The sequence below is a fragment of the Leopardus geoffroyi genome, chromosome C2 (assembly GCF_018350155.1).
Source record: "Leopardus geoffroyi isolate Oge1 chromosome C2, O.geoffroyi_Oge1_pat1.0, whole genome shotgun sequence".
In the NCBI taxonomy this organism is placed as follows: Eukaryota; Metazoa; Chordata; class Mammalia; order Carnivora; family Felidae; genus Leopardus; species Leopardus geoffroyi.
The window spans coordinates 28,872,750-28,885,623 of NC_059333.1; the positions used below are offsets into that span (position 1 = coordinate 28,872,750).

Below are 12,874 nucleotides of genomic sequence, written 5' to 3' on the forward strand. Positions count from 1 at the left end.
AAGACTCTGCTTTAAAAAGGCTATAACACAGTTTGAACAAAATAATGAGAGGTCAGTTTGTTTTAACACCTCTGGGCCATGAGATCTCACTTATATGAATTTAGACACTATACAAATGCTTCTCTTCCTCCTAGGGGCAAATCATTAATATGGAATTCAGTTACCCCGGTATGTAACACCTTTCCCCATATGAAGTGAAAGTCATTTTCACAAAGAAGGGGGAGGGAAAAGGCCATTTTTGATGCCAGTGTTTCAGTGGAGCAATTAAGCATTGGCTGGAATAGGAAGAGGTTGCTATAAGAAAAGAAGTACAACAAAGAAAATTGTGTTCAGTGGTTGTGCAATGTCAGCTTATTATTTCTGGAAGAGCCTAAAGATTAGAAAATGACTCTTCTTGAGTTACAGGGCCTGTAAAACTGAGTAACTCAGAAAATACTGAAGAGGAACACAGGAGAAAATGATACAAAAGTAAACAGCAATAGAAATTGTGTTGAGCTGAGCATGACCTTTGGAAGAGAGGGAAGATTCTGCATATCAAGAAAATCTCATCCCAGGCCTCTCTGAAAGATTAAAATGATTTCAATATTTCCCCCATTTATTTAACGCAAACAGGTATGGCTTGCTCTGACAAAACGTCACATTTCCTACTTAGGTGCCATTATGCAGAGACAGAGCATCAAGTTTATATTGGCTGCTCAAAGTCATTCTTAAAGACCAAGTGCTGAATCTAATGACTGGAAATGCTTGGATGCCAGAGAGCCTTTTCTTGCAAGCATTTCTTTGGGCTTATAGTCTCTCTCAAAGGATGGGAAAGCACTATTATAAATATTTCTCATTCAAACATTAATGAGGAAGCAAAGTCATTCACCTTTTGCGAACTGCAGTATCTGTTTAGATGTCACTTATCAGCTGTTCAATGGAAAGGATAGGCAAAAGCAGAGAGAAATGTTTCTGAATCCAGCGATTTCTGGATGAGAAACAAGTATTCCTCCATGTAATACTTCATATCTAATTAACATCACAGAATGCAACTATTTTACCAATTAGTATTAAATTTAACATATAAAATATCAGCTTCCAAAATATTGTGAAATTGTTAAGCGTAGGTTATCCTAAATATAATAAGTAAAAGCAGTATAAATACAAATTTGCCAACATTAAACTCGTGGGAAGCGTCTCTGTACCTTCCGAAGAAATTTTGAGTCCTAAGCGTTACTAATTCTTTTATCCATATTTTTTGCTATAATAAACCAGTGACACTTATATACTACAGTATGGAACAATATGGCTGTCTTTTTTTTTCCTCAGTGTGTATCTAAAAAGCAAGAAGCAATATTCAAAGACAAGTATAGTATTTGAAAACATTTCATGCTTGAAATAAAATGCTGGTTTACCAGAAATTTCCAAAAGAAAAAATGAAAAAAAATGAAGAAAATTTAAATTCTGTTTTTGTTTTTTTGTGCATACCATCAGTCTGTTCCAACAACTTGCACGTAGCAACTTGAAACCTCTTATTCCTTCTTTGTTATCCTGCAAAGACCTTGCGTCTTTCCACTATTTCACACTGAGCACAAGCACATAGATGGCACCAGATTCAATCCATTTTGTTGCATTTTGAAGTTAAAAAAAAGGTTAAAAAAATGCCCTACTTTAGTATGACTGGCTGGTTGTAATATATTTTACAAGTTTGAAACCAAAAAATTGTCTGCTTTCAAGTTATTGCTTAAAATTGTCTCAGGCTACAGGTTTTGAGGTCACATTATTAATTTTCTCATATTTATGATCTTGACACATTTTAAATTTAATCTTTTGTGAAGAATAATTTGTCCCTACCTTGAGCTGTGTTTGTGCTAGGCTGTAAGATCAAGCGGTGACCCAGCGGAATCAATGGGGACGTTAAAGAGACTACAGAAACTGGTTTGGACCAAGAAAGCCAGGGTGCCGAGTCTGAATGAGATAAAACCCACATTAATAAACCTTGGTAAGTAAGAAGTCAAAAAGCTGCCAAAAATTCTTTGAGAAAGAATTTGAGTAGCATATATAAAATGAAGGCCATTTTGATAAGGTCTTAAAATAACCATTAAATCTTCAGGGTTTTTAAATTAGAAATTTATTTGTGAAACAGATATCCTTACCCTATTCCTGAATTTTGCTTTATATACCATATCTCCTTCCCTTCAAGACAAGACTCGGGGATAGCGTGGGAGAATGAGATAATAAGGGTCCTAATTGTTCATTATTCCCATTCTTTGGCCACGGGAAACAGTATTTTTCAATTTTTATGTGAGTGCAGCAAAATGGCATGTCATGACATGCAACTTTGAAGTTCATTTATTTATTCACAATTACATGCTATTAATCATAATCTTTGGTTTACATCAATGAAATATTTGAACTGAAAGAGATTCTGTGAGGGGGTATAGCTCAGGGGTAGAGCATTTGACTGAAAGAGATTCTGTGATATGGTATAATTTCCATACATGGGTCACATGTATTTCTATTTTCTGTAATTGTTTTATATATTCCTAGAAATTTCATCAGACCCTTCACCACATGTAAAAATATAGGTCTCACTAATCAACTCCATAGTATTAAAGATATACTTTCTTTTTGTTGTTCTCTCAGTCTTGTTCTTCCTTTTCCAAAGTATTTCACTATGAGAAACACTTTATGCATAAATCTATTTATAGACTGATATCAGAAAAAAATTAGAATACCAGTGGTATTTCAGCCCATGTCCACTGAGATTTCATTTTTTATTTATGTGCAGGGAATAATTCATTTACTTTCTTATGATGCTCTCTATACACATTATTTCCAAAAAAAAAAAAAAAAAAACTTAAGAATACAAGCACACTAGGACACCTGGGTGGCTCAGTTGGTTAAGCATCCGATCCCTGATTTTGGCTCAGGTCATGATCTCATGGTTTGTGCAATCAAGCCCCATGTTGGACTCCACACTGACAGCACAGAGTCTGCTTGGGATTCTCTCTATCCTTCTCTGTCTCTGACCCTCCCCTCGCTCTCTCTCAAAATAAATAAATAAACATTAAAAAAAGAATGCAAGCAGACCATACCATGTTTCTATGATATGGGGAATTTTTTAGTTTGTAATTTTTCTAAAATATCTTTTAGTATACTATTTGCATGTGGCTTTCAGTCAGTGTAGCCAGACTATATATAATCGTTATATACAGCTTCAAAATCTTTTAGGTCAATCTGTTCTTACAAGACAAATCATTTACTATACAAAGGATTACTCTTTAAAGCATTGCAATTTAAATTATTTTGTGAAGGTAAATGAATTCCTGGTTGCCCTATGATGTTCATTCATTTCTACTATATCAAAGGAAGTATAAAATCCATATTATATTCTTAACTGATTTTTCTTTGTAATTCAGAAGATGAAGATGAAACTTTAATTTCCTGTATGAAATTAACCAAATCCCAAGAAAAGAAAATTAGTAATGTTAGCACAAGGGGCAAGGAAGAAATGGAGAGGAGACTGGATTCTATTTCTGCATCACTGGTTAGATCCAGCATTTCCACTGGAGGCAATATGGCAGAAATGTTATCACACAATGAAGGTGAAGTTCAGATGTGGAACAGCTGGAAGCTTTTTCCAGAAACCCCTCTCTGGACATGTGTTGATTTTCAAATTGCCCAAGTTGGACCCTGGAACGACTGTTCGCGCTGCACTCACCACCCACAACTTAAGTCTTCTTGTACAGATATGGATCTCCCACATTCTTGGGTAAGTTTGTAAACTGAGGAAATGCACTGTCTCATCTCGATGTTTGTACCAGCAAGAAAGAAACAGATAATAAAAGTGCTAATCAGTCAACTGTATCAGTGTCAGGAAAAGTTACCAAAACTACAGTTGTCTTTCCAGAAAGCATTGCAGCTCTTGTGACTTTTGCTATCACGTTACTATAGTGTGTATATATATTCCTTGTGTTCAAATAAACTACTGCACGATATTTTTGAGATAATTTTTTTTAGTTGAAAGAAAACTTTGGATGTTGATTCAGCTCAAGAAGGTGTGGATTGAATTGTCTAAATCACTGCTGTGGTCATGAAGTTTCTGTGACAAAGAATAGCTAATTTAAATGAGCATTTTCTATGTGCCTGCCATTCCCCTAAGCACTTCATTCTTTTATTTAAATCTCACAACAATCCTCTAAGGTAGGGAATGTTATTTTAATGCTAATTCCCGCATTTTATAATTGAGACAAATGAGACACAAAAAGATAGCAATAGGTACAGTGTCACAGAGCCAACAAAAGTGGAACCAAGATCAGTCATACACTGAGGATCCTGCTTTTAGCTAATAATAGTGTTTCCCATCTACTGAACTAGGCCCTAAGGCTATATGGTACAAGAGAAAGAGTGTGGACTCTGGAGTTACAGAAATTTGGGTTTGGATCCAAGCTCTTCTATTTGTTTAGCTTAGGCAAAATATTAAAACATGTTCATCTTAATTGTATCAACTGTAAAATGGAAATAGTAATATTAAATTCATGAGGTAATTAGGAAACTGAAATTAAATAGTACAAATATTCTAGCACTTAAGAGCAATTTTTTTTCACCTTGGTTATAAGTTACTAAAGGCACGTGTTATATACCTTTATTTCTCTACAGTTCATGGTCATTTGAGCTTGTAGGGAGTGAATGGAACAACTCTGTGAATACAGGAACCCTACTCTACACCACTTGGCTTTAAGAATCAGTCTCTCATTAGAGGCTATATTTCATGGTGCATTAGCGCTCTCTGAAGAGGCTTGGAGTCTTTTTCCTCTTTTAAGATCTGTGTATTAAGTTAGGTCTTTGCAGACTAGTGCTAAAGTAATCTGTGTTCAAAGTACCACATTAAATATTACAGGTGTCTAATAGCAGACTCAGAACTGATAAAACTGTCCAACATCAATTATTTTTAGGAATGTCTCTCCCAATTCCTTAGTCTTCATCTTCTCCTGTGGGGCTTCTGGGCTTTGCAAGCTTCCTCCCGGAGCACTTTCTCGGAGAGCAGCTGATAATATAATTAGGATCTACTTCTGAAGACTCCCCCTGACAGCTCTAGAATCAGGATCAAGAATAAGGACTACTCGGCAAGTAGCAAAGCTGGTGTATAAAAATCTAAATTCAAATATTCAGAGCTTCTTTCAAGAATAACATCTGGATTCCTTAACTTGGCATTTCTGGATCTTAGCAGTCTGACCTCAGTCTAACTTCTCAGCTTGATCTAAAGCTTCCTTATGGAAAACTTGTGCTGGACTGCCAAACTGAATGCTCTGCTTCTTCCTGATGACTGTCTTGCTCTTTCCTGCCTCTTTATCTTTGTGTTTACGTATCAGCCTCTGCCTAGCGTGCTATTCTTGCCGTTAACCATTACCCTATCCCTCAGATTACTTTGTCCTTTAGAAATGCTACCTGGGTCGTGCCAGATAAAAATAATTGCTTCTTCCTTTGAACTTTTTAGGGAACTTAAAGGCATTTTTCTTTCATTATATATTTTTAAAACACATATTGGCATCACTTGTATCAGTTCACAATATTAGACACTAGGGAATACAGAGCCAAACAATACATACACTGCCCCTGTCTTCATGGACCTTACTGAGTACTACTCTACGGTAGAATTAGTTGGGCATCTGCTTATTTCCTATAAATACTTGTCTTTGTATGCTCTCTAATCCCTAGAGTATTATGGGAACTCAATAAATACTTGAGTAGCATTTCCTCACTAAATAAATGGAGTTTTAGAAACCAACAGACTTTATTTCCATAGATCTACATGGAACATTTATCCTTATTCTTTTAACTATTCTCATATTAATCCAATCTATATAAACTCAGTTATCATGTGTATGTGTTTGTGAATGTGGGTATAGATCTAAGCATATATACATAGTAGCATTTTTCTTTTCTTTTTGGTAGTTTTGTCTATTATAGTTCATACCTAAATGATTAAGTAAACAAGTCTTATCTGCATAAGGTCAAACATATCTACAGAATACACACAATTTCAGATGATAACATTCAGCATTTGTGACAGGAAAACCTCTCTGGATTTGGAGAAAGGGTTCAAGAACATGTTAGAGTTAAATTGGTTTGGTAAACTTAATGAGACCACTCACACTCAGGGATTTGAGACATAGAATGAAAGGAGTTGGATGAGTGCAAATTATTATTTTTATATTCTACAATATATTCTATAATAATACCAACTGAAAAATACCCAGTTTCATTTTAGCATAGCTGGTATTTTTTTCTGTAGTAATTGCAGGGTTATTACTTGGGTTATACTTTAACTTTCATTCTATAGAAAGTACAGAAGGCAAATAGTGTTGAGGGAAAAGTTTTGCTTCTGAAATGAGTGTTACTTACCATCAATGACAAGTAGTTAGAGGTGACATTTTTGCAATTTTAAAGGGTAAAAGTATGACCATATTTCTTTTTTTTTTCTTTTTTTTTTTTTCAACGTTTATTTATTTTTGGGACAGAGAGAGACAGAGCATGAACGGGGGAGGGGCAGAGAGAGAGGGAGACACAGAATCGGAAACAGGCTCCAGGCTCTGAGCCATCAGCCCAGAGCCCGACGCGGGGCTCGAACTCACAGACCGCGAGATCGTGACCTGGCTGAAGTCGGACGCTTAACCGACTGCGCCACCCAGGCGCCCCAAGTATGACCATATTTATTTATTTATTTATTTTTTTTTTTTTCAACGTTTATTTATTTTTGGGACAGAGAGAGACAGAGCATGAACGGGGGAGGGGCAGAGAGAGAGGGAGACACAGAATCGGAAACAGGCTCCAGGCTCTGAGCCATCAGCCCAGAGCCCGACGCGGGGCTCGAACTCACGGACCGCGAGATCGTGACCTGGCTGAAGTCGGACGCTTAACCGACTGCGCCACCCAGGCACCCCAAGTATGACCATATTTAAAAGAAATATGTACCAACATATACAGATATGCTGGAGCTGAGCCAAACCCCCACATTTCAAGGGAAATAAACCAATCCACAAAGATGCTAGTTTCTCCTTCAAATATTTCAGCAATAGTAGATTCCAGTTCCTTTGATGCCATTATCAAAGCAGAGTTTTCAGGTGGCCTGAAACTGACTTGTCTTGCCGAAAGTTTTCATTCACCCTAGTCTGATTCTCGACTAAGCCCTGCGGGCTCATACTCTCAAAGCTGGTTCTGATAGAACTGGCTTTAACACCAGTTCTGACATCGCCAGCAGAGTGAGCTTAGGCAAATTCTTTACCCTCTTTAACCCACTAAGTCCAGTTCTGTGCATTGCTTTCCAACTTTGCTCATCCCCTTTCTTCTGAGTGAATTTGTGTGTGCTGAAAACACCTATTTGTAAAACAAGATTATTGATGTCTATCATGCAAGGCTGTTGGGGGAGATTAAAGAAAATGGTGCCAGGACTCCGTTGATAGCCGATAATATTTATACCCAAACCAAAGAATCTAGAGGTTTGTGCTAGACTTGGAAAGAAGCAACATTTTATTCAGTTGAGATGCCATAAACAAACTGAAGCCAGACAGGGAAATGTATTATTTGTGAAGGGCTTTTCACAGTAGTCAACAGGAGAGGAACGAGACATACATGGATATTTAACGTGCAGTTTAGTTGTTTGCAAGGTCTGTGGGATCTGGGGCATGGGGAAAGATATGTGATTATGGAATTGATATAAACTGAGAAGGGTAACGCCAGATTTATGAAAGTGTATGCTCCACAAGAAAAGTGTGAAGAGAAAAACTACTTAAGGATGCAGAGCTCTTTTTTTCATATCTGAGATGAGTGGTGTAGAGAGGGGGTTTCAGATGGCTTTAAGAAAGGTAATAGTGAAGGTAGCCAAAAATAATATTTGAAGCCAAGTGTTTACAATCAATTTACAAGAAGAGTGATTGAAGGGTACTTACAGCGTAGCTCTGCATGCTAAGAGCTTGAAAAATCTTAACAAAAGAGGGAAGTGAGTCAGAGAATTGGTCGGGAAGAAGAGCAAGCAAGAAAGAAAATTTGTGTGTTGCAGAGGAGGTGAGGCCTTCCTTGAATACGATGTCATGATAATAGCAAACATATTTTTCAAAATCTGGGATAATTTTTCAGATTTATAAGAGAGATAAATTATTTTTATAATATTAAGAAATGGAAGTAATCTTAACATGAAAAGGGGGAGCAGATATGCATTTCTCCCTTGATATTCCAAAATATTTTATAAAAATAGAATGATATATTTAAAAAGTGATAATAGCAAAAGCTCTTTCAGGAAGGAGGAAAGTAAAGGCCTGAAGGAACAGAACAGAGACTCAGAGCACAGGATCATTCAAGTGCAGTGTGGATAGAAAAATAATAGTGAAAATTGCATAAAAATCGAAGAAAAATGAGTAAAGTTTATATACAGAATTTCAGGGTGAGAAAATAAACAGAGTTCTACTTAAAGCATCTTAAGGTACATAAGACGAAGACGAGAAGAGTAGAGATCTGAGGTCTTCTTGGAGTACTATGAGAACCTGTCAAAACTGTGCCAGAAGAGAAAGTGTGGATAATGGAAAATTTCTTTATGGAACTGTTTCAGCGAGAGGAACAGGATGTCTGCTGATGCTCGCCGAGAAGTAAAGGAACAACATGTCTTACAATTAATCGTTCAAATGGGAAGTAATGTATGCTCTAATTATTGACAAGGGGAAATGATCTTGGGACCCACAGACCCACTGCTAAGTTGGTATAAGAGTTTTTATACTGACCAAGAAAACTGATCTGTGAGAGAAAAGTGACCAGTATATGCTATTTTTGCGTGTCTAATTTCTCTTTTCTCAGCCTTGGCAATCTCTCCCAGTCTCTCTGACCAGAGTCTACTTCCTTCAATCAAAATGACACGTCACTACCAGTTTAATCTACCAGGTCAATTTACTTGACTACCTGATTAACGATTCTAAAGCTCAAACCTAATGTTACCGCACCCCTCGCAAACCTTTAAATATCTTCTCAACACCTACAGGATTAAATGCAAACTCATTCACCTAATCTGCCTTAACTAGAACCCCACAAATCTCTTTCACACACATACTCTGCTATCAACAAGGTGATACCACCCTTTTGCCAAAGACTGATTTTTCTCCATCTTCCTAGCTTTATTTATACTGTTGCCCCATTTAGTCCTTCCTTTCTTCTCTACCTATTTGATGAATAGTATGGAAGTTTAGAAGTGTTGATGGATAAGAATCCATGGTGTACACTTTGAAGAAAAAATATGGATATGAAAAGGAATGAAGATTGAGACGACCAGTAAAAAGAGAGTAAGGAAACACACGGTTTAGGGGGAAAAAAGGCAGCATTAATTTCAGAGATTCTATTATTTTCTTTGTCCATTAGTGATGTGAGACTCCTACCAAAAAGTCTCTGTGGTCCCACTGAATAACGCGGGCAAAGAAGACTGCTTACGAATCCACCCAGAGGGAGGCGGGCTATGAACCATCTATGCATAATTTCTCATAGTTTCATGCCCCTGTGTTCAACTGTGACAACAAAAACCATTTAACTTTTATCTGCTGACATTGAAATTACAGTAGTATGGAAAGAGAATATGATTCAATGAGTAGATTTGGACAATTTTGAAAGGGAAGGCAAAGTAAATAATCTGTACTGAGGAAATCAAAAGGAAAAATAGAAAAATGTGATACCAAAATACCAAAAGATATCTATATTTACTACACTCTGCACTGAAATTGATGAACCTAAGCATTGAGATTCTAAAAATAATTTTAAAAGCCTAAATAAACAAGAATAAATTAATTAATTACAAATATTTTACATGACAAATTTTTAACTGTAGCCAATATGATGTTTGGTGGCAGGAGAATTAACATTTACCCAAGAGAAGAATGTGAAAACTAGGAGATGCTGTAACAGCTTATTGATTCGTTTTTTCCTTCATTCATCGATTCATTCACTCGTTAGCAAATTCTCGTTAAGTGCCTCGTGAGGCTATGAATGTATGAGCTTAGAAGTGTGTATGTGGGGTAGCCAATCTATTATTTCATATTTATAATGAGACTTTATGGGTTAAAAGGTAAAGTTAAAAAGGAACAGAATCACACAATCCTTGGTGTGAAAATACACTAGGATGGAAAACACACTGCAGTAATTGTATATAAAACAATCCAGGAAAAGAACTTGTGAGACATGTAAACAAATTTTCCATTAATAAAAAAAGAGATTATAGAAGAAACAAATGATGAGACATTGTAACAGTACAAGGTATCAGGTTAATGGAAATGTTTTAGGTTGAGTTTGAGGGAAGTAAGTTGTTAAGTGTGTATAAAATTTTTGAATGTCTTTTCTAATAAAATTATGTATAACAAAAAATATTAAATGAGAAAATGTAATTGCTCTGTGTGAAGTAGTATTCTACAAGTCCAGGGTAACCAGAGATATCACTAAGTTAGACTTTTGAGGCAGAACAAGGTAGAATGAAAACCAGCCTAATTATTTGGGTTGGTGTATGGCTTTTCCCGGTTACACAAACCTCATGCATATCAGTGAGAATAAGAGACATGTGATCTAGTTCTAAAACTGTTACAGAAGCAAAGAATCCTTCTCCTTCATGTATCACCCTAAGGTTTTGCCCCACTTTTCTCTTGGTTTTTGTTTTTGTTTTTGTTTTTGTTTTCACTGTGTGCTTGTTTATCAAATGCATCAAATTAGGGAGAAAGTTGATTCGTACTCCTCACAAGAAAATCTTTTTAAAGTCCTCATAAAGGGGCGCCTGGGTGGCGCAGTCGGTTAAGTGTCCGACTTCAGCCAGGTCACGATCTCGCGGTCCGTGAGTTCGAGCCCCGCGTAGGGCTCTGGGCTGATGGCTCAGAGCCTGGAGCCTGTTTCCGATTCTGTGTCTCCCTCTCTCTCTCTGCCCCTCCCCCGTTCATGCTCTGTCTCTCTCTGTCCCAAAAAATAAATAAATAAATAAATAAATAAACAGTGAAAAAAAATTAAAAAAAAAATAAAGTCATCATAAAATATTTGTCATTTGAAATGGCTCTTGTGATAATGGAAAGGGATCCACGATGGTCAATTATAACTACATTTTGGTTTCCACAAGAAAGTTGAAATTTGTTTCACTGGATCTTCAAATGGAAGGAGGACAAAGAACATCAATCTGAAGAGAGGATCCAATGATGCTCACTGGCATTGGGAGACCTAAATGTCCTTCTTTTCTTTTCTTTTCTTTTCTTTTCTTTTCTTTTCTTTTCTTTTTTTCTTTTCTTTCTTTTCTTTTCTTTTCTTTTCTTTCTTTTCTTTTTTTAAGTTTACTCATTTATTTTGAAACAGAGAGGAGAAGGAGGGGCTGAGAGAGAGAGAGAGAGCAGACTTCATGCTGTCAGTGCAGAACCCACTGGGGGGCTTGATCTCATCAACTGTGAGATCATGACCTGAGCCACAATCGAGAGTCAGATGCTTAACCAACTGAGCCACCCAGGTGCCCCTAAATAACATTCTTAATTAGAGCCTGATTATTTTGCATGGTTCAAAAGAACAAAGAAATCACTAAATCTGGACATCAACCTTTGAGAGTAAAGCCTGACTATTAGAACATTGTATACAATATAATGAGCCTTGGAAAGCACTCTAAATGTTGGTAGATTTTCTTTTGTGGAAGAGAAAGAAGTACTTAACTCAAACTTTTGCTAAGCAAGCTAAAGACCGAAGTCATACTCTGAGTGTGTAGCATGGTGTGTTGGAGGCCATGTTACACATCAAAGGAGCACAGGTTGAAGCCAGGAGAGTCACGTGTGAGTTCAACTCTGTCACTTAATAGAATCACTGTGAGTGAGATTGCTTAATCTCCATCTTTGCTTAATCCCTCATCTTTAGAATGAGGGAGGACTAACAATTATTTTTAAGGTCTTATTTAATTTTATGTTCAATGTTTGGGACTATGAGGACACACAGAGGATGATGAATTCTATATACAGAAAGATTAGTGAGTAGATTTTCTCTCAGGTGTTTAATTTTTTTTTACTTTATTTATTTATTTTTAAAGAGAGAGAGAGAGAGAGAGAGAGCAGGGGAGGGGCAGAGAGAGGGGGAGAGAGAGGATCCCAAGCAGGTTCTGAATGTCAGCAGAGTCCAATGTGGGGCTTGAACTCACGAACTGTGAGATCATGACCTGAGCCAAAACCAAGAGTAGGACACTTAACAGACTGAGCCACCCAGGTGCCCCTCTCTCAGCTTTTTAAAAGCAGCTCTTTTCTCACTCTTCAGATGACCATTATTGACCTTATTTCTACCATTTTTTTTTCTTTTACATAAGCTATTTTAGGTTTGGGTTTTGGTTTTTGTTTTTTTTTTTTTATTTTTCCTGACCAACTGCACTTCCTCTGTCCCTGCTACTTCCTTTCTCCCTCATGTTCTGAACCAGCAACTGTGTATATGAATTTTGACTTCCCTTGGAATATAGCCATGAAATCTTCTTCAGGGACCAAAATGTCTACATTTCCATTCTCAGAAGCCAAGAAGGCTTCTGCCACTCGCAAAGAAAAGCTTCTAAATATCCTTTTGAATATAATTTCAGAGGACTGAATTCTGCTTCGAAAAATGGGTGGGCGATTAAGTAAGATTGTAGAGAGGAGGAGAAAAGCAGGGGTTATGCGGGTTAAAGAGTGCCGGGTTGGAGTGAGACATCCTCTTTTGTCACCATCACCCGCCACATACACGCACACACACCCACTAAGTGCCACCTTGAGTACTGTGTGCCTTGAGATCTTGTTCTGACCATGGAGACATGTCAGTATAATGATGATCATGGCTTCCGTTGACTTAGCACTTGAACGTGTTTCAGGAGCTTTTATACAGGCTATCTTGG

General features: G+C 37.0%; 1 protein-coding gene across 4 annotated transcripts in view; it reads left to right on the plus strand.

Moving 5' to 3' along the window:
- The window catches only part of SAMSN1 (SAM domain, SH3 domain and nuclear localization signals 1), a 141,659-nt gene that overhangs the window by 53,942 nt on the left and 74,843 nt on the right, over positions 1-12,874 (plus strand). For 3 of the 4 annotated variants that reach the window (XM_045501618.1, XM_045501619.1, XM_045501620.1), the window contains 2 exons: positions 1,855-1,981; positions 3,402-3,754. The exons of the other annotated variant lie outside the window; for it this stretch is intronic. In XM_045501618.1, coding sequence (XP_045357574.1) covers positions 1,855-1,981; positions 3,402-3,754 — 480 coding nt within the window. The remainder of the gene's footprint in view (positions 1-1,854; positions 1,982-3,401; positions 3,755-12,874) is intronic. 4 annotated transcript variants of the gene reach the window in all.